The sequence below is a fragment of the Solanum stenotomum genome, chromosome 1 (assembly GCF_019186545.1).
Source record: "Solanum stenotomum isolate F172 chromosome 1, ASM1918654v1, whole genome shotgun sequence".
Lineage (NCBI taxonomy): Eukaryota > Viridiplantae > Streptophyta > Magnoliopsida > Solanales > Solanaceae > Solanum > Solanum stenotomum.
In genome coordinates, this window is record NC_064282.1 from 1,381,389 (window position 1) to 1,398,593 (window position 17,205).

The 17,205-nt window shown below is 29.7% G+C and overlaps 1 protein-coding gene and 1 non-coding gene across 2 annotated transcripts; one reads left to right on the plus strand and one right to left on the minus strand.

Moving 5' to 3' along the window:
- Nucleotides 1-2,520: 2,520 nt before the first annotated feature.
- TRNAC-GCA (transfer RNA cysteine (anticodon GCA)) lies at nt 2,521-2,592 on the minus strand. The gene has a single exon. It is a non-coding gene; the product is annotated as a tRNA-Cys (tRNA).
- Nucleotides 2,593-4,132: 1,540 nt separating this feature from the next.
- On the plus strand, nt 4,133-4,743 carry LOC125868614 (auxin-responsive protein SAUR21-like). The gene has a single exon (XM_049549236.1). It carries the CDS (start codon nt 4,217-4,219, stop codon nt 4,514-4,516), a length of 300 nt encoding a protein of 99 aa, XP_049405193.1. The 5' UTR covers nt 4,133-4,216; the 3' UTR covers nt 4,517-4,743.
- The last annotated feature ends 12,462 nt before the right edge of the window (nt 4,744-17,205 follow it).

Genomic DNA, 17,205 nt, shown 5'->3' on the forward strand with positions numbered 1-17,205 from the left:
GTTTTGAATGAAAAATAATCATATTAAAAATGTAGGTTTTAAAAATCGACTCTATAACTTCTAAAAAAGAAAAAGAAAAGACTTCAAATGCATGTACCTCTAATTAAGGACATGTGCTCTTTGCGTAACCCCCCGGAATGAGAAGAAATAAGTACTCCCTTGTTTGACAATTTTTGTAAATTAGGAGTGTTTTATTACTTCTTTTCAAACTATTTTTTATATTAAATAATAATATAAAATAGTAATTGTAAATTTAAAATTTTCAAAATATTATCAAATAAAGTTAGTGGGGTAGAATACACCTTTAATTAAAATTTGTTTAAAAAATATGTCAATTCAACAGGGACGACCAAGGAATTTGCGATTATAGTAGAATTTATTTATGATTTCTTTAAAAAAACATATTTTATTAGAAAAATCATATCAAGTTAATTATAAAGAGTGTAAGTTCTATATACACTAACTATATATATATAATATGTAATTACTTATAAAAAGTTACATATAATAATATAGTTAATTGTTATTTTTTCTTCAATTTGTTTATCTTATTTTTCTTTTTAGTATTTTATTTAGAAAAAGAATATCAGTTTCTATAGTTATAACATCATACCTACATAAATAAAATCAAAAAATTTAAATGGCATTTTAATACATTACCCTTATTAGTTTAAGATTAGAAGACTTAATCTTTCTTTAGTTTCTTAAATTTCATCCGAGTTAAGTTAACCCAAACATATTAAAACGGAAAAATAATAGCATGAAAGTAGTAATTAATTCACCATTTATTATACTCCATCCATTCCATATTAATTGAATTTTTGAGATGTTTCACACCCTTTAAGAAAAGTAGATTAAGACATAAATTGAACATAGTTTTCCATTTTTACCCTTATTAATTATTGTTAAATTTATGATTAAAATAACTAAATATTAATTAATCACTAATTCTAATTCTAATACTAACTAATGAAGGGTAAAAATGAAAAAACACTCAAAATGCAGTCTTGGAAACTGAACAATTAAGTTAATTTGAAAAATGAAAAATATCTCAATAATTCAATTAATATGGAATGAAGGGAGTAACTCCTTAGTCAATTGATGAGATGAATCTTTGACGGAATTATTTAGGGGCAGGAGTTGGTGCATGTTCTATTTCTTTATGTGCAAGGAATATTTACAGTGAAATGTATATATTAATGTTCATCTAGCCTAATTTAAAGGTACGGTGCGGCAAGTTGAGTTTCTCCACATTAACAAATTAATAATTTCAGCTCAGTTTTATTTAAATGAACTGAATATTACTTAATTCTACCAAGTCAACTCTGATTTTGTTAAATTTTTTAATTTATGAGATCTGTGCCACAGATTCTCTAAAGATTTTGATAAGTAACAAGATTTATGCATTAATTCATCCTTCAATTATAAAGTTTACATACTGCTCGTTCCTCTTTCGATTATAAGTATATTGTGCTTTGACCTTTCTGTATATTCCCTTTGGGCGAATTTTTCGTAGAAACTTAATGCTTGAATAAATAAATAATATATATATATATATATGCTACGCGGAGGATTAAATGTAGAAAAACAAATGTATGCATACATACAGGTACTAGCTGGATCTGGTCCATTAATTAGTTCATCAATATTTTAAGAAATAATCATTGGTTTGTTTAGGCTATAATCCCTTTAATACAGAATTCATGTGTGTTCGTTCACATAATTTAGGATCGAAATCCTGTTGACTACTTTCATATAATTTGTTACTCAAGAAAACTATACATATATAAATATATATTTTCGACTAGCTAGTTAACTGGAATGTAACTTAGTTGATAAATATAATTGTAAATATTGATTTATTGAAAATTTTAAATTTTAAATTATTATTAAATATTATTAAAAGTGTATTTGAGAGGATGTTAACATTTAGCCTTATAGTATACTAATATTTATGACCCATTGTCTAAATTTGACAATTATAATTTTTAGCATCATTTAAATTATTTAAAATCATAAATCCTCTTATCCTATCCGTACTATCCTCTTGTTAGAATAATATATAAGAAAATTTAATCGTTAGATTAATATGAAATAGAACTAAGAGTAGTTCTATAATTATGATAATGCTAGGCATAAAAATAAGAAATTTGAATAACTTGATATCCAATTATGGGCATGTTATTCAAATTCTTAAATTTTGTCTTGCAATTTTTGTAAAAATCAAATATCAATTATATGATATTTAAATTAACTTATATGATATTTTAGTGCTATATAATTCTTATATTTTAGTTCAATTTTAGAATACAGATTGTTATCGATTTATACTGTGAGATAATTACTTAGAGAAGGCAACATCAATACTTTAGGGGCCAAGATGTTGTTGTTTTGGCACAAACTGTCCACTGTATCTTGAGGCGAATCAGTTTTAAAGAATCCGCCTAGACACAATAATTTTTATTGATATATAAATCTACTACTAAAATTTACACCCAATTTTTACTAAAAAATAAATGAAGGGCCCAACCGGATTCGAACCGGTGACCTCTTGATCTGCAGTCAAATGCTCTACCACTGAGCTATGGACCCTTGATGTTATTACCTCAGTACAACAACAACAACAACATACCCAGTGAAATCCCACTAAGTGGGGTCTGGGGAGGGTAGAGTGTACGCAGACCTTACCACTACCTCGTGGAGGTAGAGAGGCTGTTTCCGGAGGACCCTCAGCTCAAGTACAACAACCCAAGAAAAATAAGAGGAAACATTATATATGACATAGTATCCAATAAGAGAAAAGTGCATAGTCAACAACGGAGACAATAACATCAAGAAAATAAAGTGAGAGGTGAAACTCAGTAAACGACACAAGACTATACGATCACAGACAAGAACTACAAGATCAAGGCTAGGACTACTACAAACGCTACCAACCAAAACCCTCGCACGGGAAGACAACACGCTAGCCCTACTAACCTTCAACCTTAATACGCGACCTCCACTCCTTCCTATCTAGAGTCATGTCCTCGGTAATGCGAAGCTGAGCTAAGTCCTGTCTAATCACCTCTCCCCAATACTTCTTAGGCCTACCTCTACCCCTCCGCGTACCCTTTACAACCAGCCCCTCGCACCTCCTCACTGGGGCGTCTGTGCACCGTCTCTTCACATGCCCAAACCATCTCAGTCTCACTTCCCTCAGCTTGTCCACCACAGAGGCCACTCCCACCTTCTCCCGGATAACCTCATTCCTAATCTTATCGCTCCTAGTGTGCCCACACATCCATCTCAACATCCTCATCTCCGCAACAGGCAGTTTTTGAACATGTGAGTTCCTGACTGGCCAACACTCCGCTCCATACAACAAGGCCGGTCTAACTACCACTCTGTAGAACTTACCTTTAAGTTTCGGTGGAACTTTCTTATCACACAAGACTCCAGAGGCAAGCCTCCATTTCAACCAAGCCGCCCCAATGCGATGTGTGACATCACCGTCTATGTCACCATTTCTTTGGATTACAGCCCCAAGATACTTAAAACTTTCTTTCTTGGGGATAATATGTGTGTCCAGTCTCACTTCCCCATCTGCCTCATCCACCGCATCACTGAATTTGCATCCCAAATATTCAGTTTTGGTCCTACTCAACCTGAACCCTTTGGACTCCAGCGTTTGTCTCCACACCTCCAGCCTCGCATTAACTCTGTACTGCGTCTCATCAATCAGTACTATGTCATCCGCAAATAACATACACCATGGTACCTTCTCCTGAATAGACCGCGTCAACTCATCCATCACCACAACAAATAGAAAAGTATTACCTCAGTAATTTAAATGAATTAATGTTACATTTACTAATAACCTTTTCCAGAGTTTGTGCATAGAAGAAGCTAAAATTCACATGCATGTGTTGTTACTCTATTTCCAAGGCATCATACACTTTACAAATAATTAGCCACCTCTGACTGATTGATATATTCAGTCAGAGTAATTGGCTATTCTTAATTGAGGTAATAATATTAGCATAGCCATGTGAGATAGTCCATAATAACAGCTGATTTTCGGTGGCAAAACATGTAACCTTGCTTATATAAATACATACTAACTTTTCCAAAACTTCAAACTTCACAACAAGTTAATTACTCAATCTCAACATCCAGTTCACTTACTTCAATCAAAACACCAAAGTTAATCTACCTACTTTCAATATCAAAAAACATGGCCATTCGTTTGCTATCTATGATTTCTGGTGTGAAGCAATTCCACAAATTGCAATCTGTTGTTACTCGAAATCAAATATCAGATGTACCAAAAGGATATTTTGCAGTTTACGTTGGAGAAACAGAGAAGAAACGATACGTAATTCCAATTGCATACTTAAATCACACTTCGTTCCAAGAATTGCTTCAGAAAGCAGAGGAAGAATTCGGGTTTCAACATCCAATGGGCGCTCTCACAATACCCTGCAACGAAGATGCATTTTTTCATGTCACTTCTCGATTGAACAATTATTTATGATATGAAGATGCAGCATATTAGCTAGAGCTTATAAGATTTTGAATTCTCTCTCTGATTTTAATATTTTTTTCCTCTTGCAACACAAGAGATGTAAACTTAATTATTATACATAGACAAAGCATTGCAATCAATTGTTTACTCTATTTGTTTTGGAGATTAAAATAGACAAAGCTCTTCTAAAATTTTGGTGCTTAATCATCTGATTATGTATATGCTAGCTGAAACTAATTAACAGTCATTTTTTTTATTTTTGGAGTTGAATTTGCTGTTTCACAGATCCTGTTTGATAATTGATTAGTGTACGTACTTTCAGTATTGTTTTAAGTAATACGAAACGTCAAAGCACAACTTATTGTTTGTTACTCTAAATAAATTCTCTCTCTTAAAGTAATCGTAAATGTGTTTTGTTTTCATTTCCTTCCTAATTACTCAGTGCTCAATAATTTGTTCCATAGATTTATATTTCAATATTGTGATCCAAATTATTTAACACTTCATAGTTCATACCTGTAGTTCAATATGCACGAATTTGGATTAAAAAAGAAGTTATTGTTAGCCTTTAGATAATGACTTCACGTTATATAAGAGGATGACCTCACAAGTCACAAGAGTACTTTGCCGAAAAAGAGATTGACAGACTTCTAGACTAACAAGCTTCCACAAAAAAGAGGAAGTGTTGTACCTTAGAACGAATAACACATCAAAATAAAAGTGGAAAATGAATAGTTTTATAATAACATAAATTCATATGGTATATGCTTTTAGGTTTGATGATGACATAAACAAGACAAATTTGCAAGGCTTGCTGGCCAAAATGGATAATACATTTCATGAGTAGGAGAGGATCCAGTGTATACGAAGTGAGTTTTTGAAAATTTAGTAACTTTTATATGAATCTTGTATTTACATAGAAAATCTTGATAGCTCAATTGGTTGATACTTGAACTTTCACCTTATCCGTGAAGATTAGATTTCCGATCTTAAAATCTCTCCCCATTTTTTCCATTCCCTATTCAAGAATTTTTTTTTTTTTTAAATTGCAAATTAAAATAAAATTTACTCATCAATAATAATAAACCCAATTGAAGTTTGAACATTAAACATAGTTAATATAAAATGTTGGGACATGTTAAAAGGTTACGTCTTTTTATCTGAGTCTACCGGAAGTAAAGAAAAGAAAATTAATTTTTAAAAAGTAATGTAAATGTCATACGAATTTATCTTGTACACGCTATAAAGAGAGTGATGGCATTTTCATGTCTCACATTTCATTTTGTAGGGTCATGTAAATTTTGATAAATATTTTTTCATCATATTTAATGTAAAAATAATTATAATTTATAATAATTTTTATATAATTTTTGAGCATATAAATTTTAAAATATTAAATTATCTAATTCAATTTAAATTTGAAATTCGACCAAATTAACTCTTACAAAGAACAGAAAGAACATGACAAGTATTTGAAGGGAAAAAAAAGTATAATTCAATACTCATTCAATGATATAACAACAACCCATGATTTGTTCAATTTGACAAAACTAATTTAGGGGTTTTAGATATTTACTTTTAAAAAATTTATATTTATTAGCTCAACACATTAACACAGGTAAAATATAATATTACATACCACATTTCTCTCACCAGTCTGGGAACTATCATATCTTCTTCTGTCATTCCTTTTAAATTCAAATTTGCGTTAGAATCGATCTTATCTACTAAGAATTTTGGATTTTATCTACGTTGAATTGTAATTATTCTTATAAAGAGTTCATAATGCATACCAGCCCAGATGTTTAGAAAATTCTATGAGTTATCATTTCATCATCATGATTAATTGCGATGGCGATTTTTTATTTTTGAACAAGAATTGAATTGTTCTCTGGTGTCATTAGAATATTATTACTTGATACTAGTTTTATCTTAACATTTCTATTTTAATAGTAAATACATTTATATTTTGAAAATCTTTGGTTTCCTCACTTGTGAAATTGCATGAAATTACATTGTGTGTATGTTGTTGTTCTTGTTGAAAGTGACATTTGAAAATTGATCTTCAATTTGGAGAACTTTGATAGATGCATTTGACCTCCCCTCAAACATTAGGTCAAGAATATAAACCAAAATTTGGAAAAGAGTGTTATGTTTATTTAGTTTTTAATATATTTTATCCTCATAAATGCTTAAAATATATGGTAACTAATTTTAATTTAATAATTAGAATAAACTTATATAAATTATTGTTTGTTATCTAACAATACAATTGTTTAAAACTCTCCTTATTGATTATAATTTTAAAAACTTTTTCAATATAGTCAATTGTTACCTAAACTTTCAAAATTATTCTAAATGTATTTAAAAATAAAATTTAGGACTTCACTTCATTGAATATTCCAATTAGATTATCATCTTTTAGTTATATAATATTTCGTAATACTTTTAATTACAAAATCAATATTACAGTGATTGTTACCTTTAGAACATATTCAAAGTTAAATACTAATAATTTTTTAATTCTTTAATAATCTAATTAGTTTCGGCTTTAAATATTTAATAAAATATCTCAAAGAATTGTAGACAATCTTACGAAGCCATTATTAAAAACATGATTGATCCAAATTAAAATAAATTAGACAAATCAAGAGATAAAAAATAACTATAAAATTATTTGTCTACAATTTTTAGATTTGTGTATCACAGATCCTGTGATAATTGATTAGTGTACTTTCAGTATTGTTTAAGTAATTAGGAAACGTCAAAGCACAACTAATTGTTTGTTACTCCAATAATTCGTATCTACGCGGAGTTGAATATACAAAAGATTTATGTAGGTACAGGTATTAGTTTGGGGATGCTTAAATTAGCTGACAATCAACTTTTTATATTCATTATCTATATCGATCGCTGATAATATAAATTCAAACTTAAGCAAATTATGATGGAGCCCTTAATCCAAACATTTACTTTTTTTTGTTCACATTTATTTGTCATATTTGGATTCGATACATACATTAAGAAAATAATAGTACTTCCTTCGTTCACTTTTACTTGTCACTTATTCCTAAAATAAATTTTCATTTTTAGTTGTCACTTTTGACATATCAAGAAAAGACAATTTTTTTTCATGTTTTACCCTCAACATTAAGGGTCCGTTTGGCCATGCGATATGAAATCATGATATGATCACAATATGGAATCATGAGATGAAGTTAAAGTTTTGTTTGGACATGCGATATGAAATTTTTGTGTTGTATATTTTCTCATAAACATAAGAATCCTATAAGTTGTAAAACTATTAAAATAGCCTAATTGTTTATTCAATCTTATCAAATAAACAAAAAAATATAAAATCACATAATAAAGTATTACAAAGCTATTTGTTCTCCACTTAATTAATTATTTCACGTGATTATTAATTCATAAAATATATGTTATAGTAAATAGTATTGCTTATTTAAGCGAAGACTTGAATAATAAGTTTTGCATAAAATAATATTGCAGATTCTTTTGTGAATGTTCAATGTGGATCATCATATATATCTCTTATTCACGCAGACCTATGAAAATGGTCAATGAAAAAAATTATTAGTTAAATGCAATAATGCATATATTTATTTCAATTTGATAAGGTTCAATCATGTTATTGGTCGTATCTTTGTAATATAACCTTATAGACGATAGTTTTGTGTATTTTTCTTGTAATCTAACCATATGTGTTTTGCACGTGTATTCCACGTTAAACTGTTTAGATGTCATATGAATATGTGAAGAGAATAACTACATATTATTTTTTAGAACTACTTTTTGTATATTAATTTTTATTTTATAAGTTATAACATAATAGATGATGTTCTTGTTGTTGGCTCTCATATTTGACTTCTCGATTGACTGTTACATAAATCAAAGATAGTTATCTGACTGTCAATAGATAACTGAGAAAGGTTTCTTTTTTTTACCGATAAAACTAAAAATTAAAATTTAAAAATATATTCTATCTGTGAAATCATATATATAATCACCTGTTTATTGTTGACACCTAATTTTGACCCTCCCCGATAATAATTAATTTCGAGCTTCTTAATTTTCAAATGTTTTAACGTAATTAATTTTAGAAATTTCGAAAACATAAAATAAAATATGATAGAATAATTTGCAAGTTGTTTCAAATAGTTTATCACTTGTTATAATTTTTAAATAATAATATGTCTTTGATATAATTATGTATATAATTAGTATATTTTATAAATATTGGAAAATCGTCTCAAAAAGATTTTGTTTAATTAGATATTTGGTTAGTTTGTTTAGTTATCTAATAGTTTACAATTTTGAGTTAAGTAATTAGTTTATAATTAAGTTAATTATTTTACTTCGTTAAGATTAAGAAGCTCGTAAATTAATTATATTAACCCGTCTTATTTGACTTCTAGCCGAATCTATCCTAATTAACTAAGATTGGCTATACCCTTAATTCCCAATTGGCTATGGTTTAGACCTATATGGTCAAAACCTTAAATCCAATTCACATGTTTAGCTTAAAAAGATCAATTTGGGCCTTTCTTTTTAAATTTGCCAGCATTTCCAGATCTCAACAACGCAGGCCCACTTCCAATTCCCAACCAACTAACTCCAGCCCATTCTTCCTATTCAATTCTGTACCCGTACCCGGCCCAAATCTCTTCAACAGAGGATTCCAAATCCTTCACGTTGAGAATGTCAAAATAGAAACAGAACAGTATGACGCCCCTCATTGTCTTCTTCCCCCCATCCCTTTCAATTGACAGTCGCAGCAGCACGCGCAATCATCCTTACAGCTTTGGATCGAGCCACGTAGCTTCTCAAGGACGAGGAGTTGATTGTAGAGCGTCCATCTCCCCTTTCCTCTTCCGGAATGGGGCGAAATTGCAGAAAAAGGTGTTCGTCCCAAATTGTGAAAGATTTTCAAGTTTTGAATTTTGGAATGGGCCTCGTTTCTGCCCGTTTTTAACTCGTTTCCCTCTCAAATTCTACCCTAGTTTCATTCTATAAAGGCTTCCCTTGTTCACTGTTGGGAGGGGGGAGTTGGATTTTTTTTCTTTTAGCAATAGAGCAGAGAACAACTTAAGCAAGAAATCGCTAAAAATATACACAAAAATACGCCTAAGGAACCAGAAAGGATAATTAGTTTTCAGTGTTCGGGTCCAACATTCTGCTTGGATTTTTTGGTTCATTGCTTCAAGCGGAAATCGTGTGGTGGAAGAGTTCGTCCTTTCTCGTTCTCGTCTCAGTTCCCTGCCCGAAATAAGGTAACATTTCTTCCATTCTCCCTTTTGTTACAGTCCTATATCATATGATAAAAAATACATATTCCAGTGATTTTCCTTTGTGTTTTCTTATGTGCATTTAGTATATCTCTCGTTTCTTTGGCTTCTGAGTTTCAGAGTTATTTTTAGGCTTCTATATGTTTAAATTTTACTCCCATCATGTTTTTTTGAGTATAGTTTAGCATAAATCAACCTTTTGATGTTTATTCCATTCTAAGTGAAGTGTTTTCGCTTTAGCGGTTCGTTTTAAGCTTTGTTGTTAAGATGGCCTCATGCTCACTTGTTTCAAACTAGTAGTACCTCGACTATAGCACAATTTTTGATTCCTTGGGTTATGATTTTGATGTTAGAACACGAGATACATTCTTAAATACATGTAGTCTTTATGTTTGAGTTTTTGATGTTCGATCGTTTCAATGGAGTATAGTATTGTTGTTTGTTTGAATGGCTTGGGACACATGCTTATTTTCTCTGCTGCTTAGGGATACATTTTGATCTTAATCTGATATTCTCTCATGCTCGTTCAACTCAACTTCCTATTTACTATAGCATCGTTTCACTTTTTCTCTTCATTGGCAAAAATCTGGTTGCGAATCGTTGCGGTATAAGTTCAAATTTCAGGTTCTAGTTTGTTTAAAGTTCATAAATGTTTTAAGTCTCGTGTCTACCTTAGTTTCTATTCGTCTACCCACCTATTCTGTTCGATTCGCACTACCCCGTTTTGAATTTATTTGGTATTCACTTGGTCTAGTATAACATCGAATTTTGTCATCCGAACCAAATGTTCACTTGGAGCTTTATTTTCTTGCATTAAGCCTATGTAAGCGTGGTTAATTATTAAACATTCGTCCAGTAGGTTTCCATTTTATTTTTACTTTATTTTTTTTTCTTTGCCTAGTTGAATTCGTAAGATGATATGCCCCACTAATTTCCCTAGCTAAATCAAGCTTGTTTGAAGTGCATTTTGCCATCAGTTTTGTTAGTTACTGCCTCCAGGGGGTTTATTTATTTCATTTTATTTTGACCTGATTTGGGTGGTGCTTCCTAATATGTTGTAGTAGCATTGGTTTGTTCATATGAAATTATATTTATTGTTAAAGTGACTATGTTGGTATAGCTCCAAGTTCATTTGGTTATGTGAAAATTAAATTACTTCATTTAATACCTCTCGAAATGGACGAATATAGGATAGCAACTTTGACATTAACAGTGGTATATTATGTTGTGTACTGTTCTATGGCATCATTTTTTTTTCTATTTTTATTTATCATTTTCAAACTTTTATGAACCTTGCTTACGTCCATTTCTTTTGCATGTGAAATCTACCCGAGTTCACCATGAACTCCTATCTCCTTCCCCGCATTTTCGAGGGAGCCGTAGAGGCTCGAGTCCTTTCCTTTCAAGTCAGCCGACAAGAAATAAAAATGCAGGTTTTCGGAGTGTAAATCGGGGATGAAAAAAGAGTTTTCATGTTCTGAAAAATTGGAAAAAGAGTTGATACAGTTGCTGTATACAATGATATACAGTCAAAACGCAGTGATATACAGGTGGAAAACCGAAGTTGCGGGCTGGAATATACAAAAAATACAGGCGTACAGGTCAACAACTAATATTTCAGAAAAAAGGCAGAATACGGACCCGAAATACGGCCCGTATACAGGGATATACACAAAGCGTATACACAGGTTTCTTGAAAGGAATGGGGGCCAAAAACCCAAGGGAATTTCAGCAAGTCTAAAATTTGGGCCAAAGGCCCAAATTTGATATTCCTCTCCCTACTCTTATTTATTTTGTTATATTTGACTAACGTTTTGATTATCTTATGATTTAATTTGATTAAATTCCCCAAGAATGGTCATTTCATTTTATTTTCGAATTAAAGATATATATTTTATTACTTAGTTTTTATTTTAATATTAGTCTTATCAACGCTTAAATTATTTCCCCTTAGAAAATTCCCCTCTAGTTCATTTCCCTTTAGATAAATAAAATGATAAAGACTAATAATAGTAATAAATAAGTAGCTTAAAATAATGAGCTCTTTTACTTAATTAAAATTTCAAAATTAGTTAAAATAAGTAAGTTCTCTTATTTAGTTAGAATTTCAAAATAAGTCATAAAAAATGAGTTTTACTTGGTCAAAATTTCCAAAAAAAAGTCAAAATAAATGAGTCATTTTTACCTAGTTAAAATTTCAAAAAAGTTGGTTTGAATAAATAAGCTTTTTTTTACTCAGTTAAATTAAATTAGTTAAAGTAAATGAGTCCTTTTACTTAGTTAAAGTTTTCAAAAAATTAGTTAAAGTGAACGAGTTCTTGTACTTAGTTAAGTTAAAAAATAATTAGTTAAAATAAATGAATTCTTTTACTTAAGTTAAAATTTCAAAATTAGTCAAAATCATTTTTGGTCAAATCGTCGGTCAACCGCGAGTTAGCGGGCATTCCGAGGGCCTAACACCTTCTCGAAATGTACATTGAACTTCGAACCCGTTTTCAATTGATTTTATCTGTTTAAATCTTTTGAAAACCGTAGGTATTTTTTCTTGATTTTTACTAAAAATTAAGTGGCGACTCTGTTCTTTTGGGAAATCCGATTTCTCTTAAATTATAAGTTTAATCGGTTTTTCGAAAATTAAGTCATTTTTCCTTTTACATATATTTTTAAATAAAACATTTATCTTACCCACAACACAGATATAGTTCATATACTTGTGAATGATTTTCAATTTATTCAACCAAACATGATCCGTCCAAGGAAAAATAACAACATCGTGTTATCACATATATAGGAGCGGTGTAGTGCCGTAATTTTACTGTATTCAGAAAAATCACTTTTTGAAATATTCTAAGTATAAAACAATTTGAGAAATACTTAGAAAGAGTCGCCACTTAATTTTTTAAAGAAATTAAGAAAACTTATAATTTCTAAAGATTTAAACAGAAAAAATCATTTCAAAATACCAAAGAGGGTTCGGGGTTCAATTTACACTTCGAGAAGGGTTTAAGCATTCAAAGTGTCCGCTAACATGCGGTTGACCTGAGACTTGACTAAAATGTATTTGACTGTTTTTAGAAAAAATAAAGATTTAGCATAGAAAATAATAACTTACAATTTATTTGATTAACTTTGAGAAAAATAGCTAAATAGATGACACATTTTATTTCATTTTTTTATTTGTTAGAGAAAGGGGTCCAAAATGAAACATTTGACACGAAATACAAGTGATTGAAATATCAATAAAACTAGATTAATTAGAATTTATTTAATTCATTTTAAAATAATAATTTAAATCAATTTATTAAAGTAATTGAAGAACAAAAGTTTTAACTAACCTTTTTGAGAAAATGACTAATATTATATATATATATATATATATATATATATATATATATTAATTAATTAATTGAAAAGGATTTTGACTAACATTTTTTAAAGTTTATTTGAGAAAAATACTTTAACTTAACAACTTTAAAAATAAGATGTGATCAAGTGAAGCGGCCTTAAAACATATCTTTTTAAGCTCAAAGATTTAACTTAATTAAAATATAAAATTCGATCAATATTTGATTAATAAAGTAAGTGAACACAACAACGTGAAATATATTAGATTTAAACCAACACAAATAAAATAACTCATCTTTTGGGGAATCTAATTAAGTTAATTAAAAATGCTAAAGTTAGAGTTAAACAACAAATAATAAGTAATCGCAATTAAATAATTTAAGAGTAACGGAGAGAAGTTGAATTTGGTCCTTTCTTGGGCCAAATTCGTTGCTACTTTTTGGGGTTTAACCAAAACCCGTGTTTGATATACAGCTAATGTATATCAGTGTATATCGGCATGTATATCAGCTCTTTCCGTGTATCTCCTACTTCCAAACCCCTATATTTTACTCCAGCCCTGTATTCCTGTGTTTTTGACCTGTATATGAGTGCATACCAATGTATATCAATGTATACATGTTGTATCTCAGCCTGTTTTCAGCTTTCTGAGACTTGTTTGCAATTTCTAGCCCTTGTACAACCCTATTCGGATGACCCGGCTGACTCAAAGAAAAGAAAAATTTGGGCCCCTATGGCCCATTCATCGAAACGCAACGAGAGGGTGGAAGCCCATGAGGACTCGGATATATTTCGCATGCAATAAAAAAGGGTGATAAGAAATTAGAATTGGCATAAACAATAATTAAATGTGCAATCGATTGAATGTAAGAAAGTAAGATACAAGACAAAACATGATATCATTGACTAAACAGACAAACTAATTAAGGAAATTTACTATATTTATCAAAAACGAGTATTCACACGACACATTTTTTAAATAAAACTAAGTCTCATGGTGGTGCCCTATCAAAGCTACATGCCAAGTTTCATCAACTGATTTTGAATCTATTGGTATTCCAAAATTCATGCTTAATCTAATTAATGTAAAATGGACTAACCAACATGGATATACTAATTTTAAGAATTGACCCTATAACACTATCTTAATAAGGAGCAAGTCTTAAAGAACGGCAACAACAAGGTTTTAACAGAATGAATAAGGGCATTAATACTCTTGACAAAATAGCTCTCTTCAAATATCCACTATATGCCAATGCAATATTTTCAAATGATCAGAGAGTAAAAGAAAATTAAAAAAAATAAAATCAATAAAGCATCACAATGAACTTTGAACATCGACTGATAAAGATTACATATTCAACATACATCTAAAGATAAAGAACTGTACTAATCCTAAATTTATCAAAATCAAATTAGGCCATATATATAGTGCTAAGGATGTCATTACCTACATAGTCTTAAATACAAGAGGATGTTTATAGTGTCAACTTACTAAACCAACATACTAAAATTGTTGTAGACAAATAGGCTATCAAATATTTGACTCTTTATCAAGACCATACTCCAACACCAAATGAAAGAAAAAAAAAACACACATATAGATGTTTTAAGATGTATAAAAGAGTTAATCATGTGATAGGAATGAGAATAGAGACATGCTGTTGGTCTTAGATGTACACAGAATGCATCCTTACCATTCTTGCAACAGAAATTGTATTTACAAGCATAACATGATTAGACAAAATTTCAAATGGTCTCAATGATAGGCAAAGCTAGTGTATAAATTCCAGATTCTGCATAACATGATTAGACAAAATTTCAAATGGTCTCAATGATAGGCAAAGCTAGTGTATAAATTCCAGATTCTGGAACCTCAATCAAATGGTATACCAACAAATGGGACAAAATCTTCCATAGTCAAATGGTCCCTTATTAAACACAAGTAGAATGTTCGCTGAATCACGAGTCGAAAATAACAGTCTATGTTAATTTGAATGGCACAATAATCAATGAAGGGGAAGGAAAAGAGTAGTTATGGCTGTATTTAAATTCCTAAATTGTACCATGATGCATTATTGACATAGTAGCAATTTGTCTAACATAATCTGCTATAGCAGTTCCTAAGCTAAAATATGGCAGATAAACTCGATGGAACTCATGAGTAAAGATTCTGAGGAAAGAAGTATAAACTCACGAGTGTGGTAGTAACTAAAATCATGCTAAAATAGTAAACAACCAAGCTTGAGCTTCTACTAATGCACAAGGACGAGATCAAATTATTTTGCCATTGTATACGGGTACTTTAAATGGAGAGGGATTGCTCGAGCTCTACAACCAAAATCAATCTACATTAAAATAGATATGAACCATCAAATGCACATTTAATTATAAAGAACATCAACCCAGGGGAAAGCTCAACCAATTATATTCCGTTCTTAATGTTCCCAAAGTTGAGAAAGCATAAATAAATAAAAAAAACTAACTACTGAAAAATAGAAAATAAACAAGACTCAATCAACAACTAATATTGAAGTGTAATACGAAGGATGAAAAATATCACCTTTCTTGGAGCAGCGACCTAAAACGAACGAGCTGAGGAGGGCAGCGATTCTTCCACCGAAACATGACTCCGAAAAACTCGAACGAACAAGACAAAAACAAGCGAGAGCCCAGATCACAGTTTTAAAGATTTTTGATTTAGATATATTTCTTCCCTTTTTCAACACTTAGCGAACTCTTAATCCTTTCTCCTTTTTTTTTCACTGAGGAGGAACACAAGCTTTTTATAGAGAAGGTATTGGGGTCGAATTGGTTAACTATAAAATAATTGATTTAAACACAAACTAATTAGTTCAAAAAAGTAAAACTATAATTCAAACTAAAACTTACTTAATAAAATATTTATTTCAACAAAGTAGAAATCTTTTGTACGATTTTCAAATATTTATAAAATGAACTAGTCACATAAATAACTATATGAAATATATTTATTATTCAAAAATGCTATAAAAGTCGACCGAAATTACTTAAATTAACCTTGAAACTAATTTGAATTATATAAAGTTAATTATTCTAAATCGTTTGAAAAATTAAGAAGCTCGTGAATTAATTCCTATCGAGGAGGATCAAAATTAGGTGTCAACAAGCAGTATAATATTATGAAAAATTATTGGTCAAAAGTTATTGTAAGAAAAGATAAAAGATAGAAATAATTAATGTAATGACTATGATAATTCATAATATTATAACTAAAGAATGTTAAAGTGTGTGAATAACGTTTGCAATATAAGTAATAACTAATAGAATTTATAATGTTATAATTAAAGAATTAATGTGCAATAGTTGTATTTCAAAAAAATATGTATACGTACATAAATAATAGGACTTTAAATTAATGTTACATTTTTTTTTTGTAGTTATTAGATTTTAATTTAGTGTATGGACAAAATGAAATTGTTTATTCTATATTACTGAATATAAAATTTATTTTGTAAATGATACATTTTAAATAATTCATATATATTCACATATTTTCACATTTGTTGTGAGTTTTTTTTTTTTAAAAAAAGAACTCGAAATAATTTAAAATAATATATTTTAAAGTTAGAAGATCTTGTTAACTTGATAATACATTAGTGACATATATAATACTTTAATGTAAATAAAATATATATGACATTATTACAAGTCATATAATCTTTTCTTCGTTTAAAATACTGAAATATTAAGAAATAGTAAATAAGTAAAACAAAAGGGAAATGTTTATATAGGGTGTGTTTGGTATGAAGGAAAATGTTTTCCATGGAAAATGTTTTCCTAGAAAATGTTTTCTTGGAAAACAAGTTGATTTTTGACTTATTTTCTCATGTTTGGTTGGTGAGTAGAAAATATTTTCTGAAAAAGATTTTTAATGTTTGATTTATGAATGAAAAATATTTTTGAAAAATTTCTTTTATTTTTACTAGAGTAGAAAATAATTGTTGAAATTGAAAATATTTTTTAAAAATAAACTTAATTTTTTTTGGGGGTGGGTGGGCGTGGGGG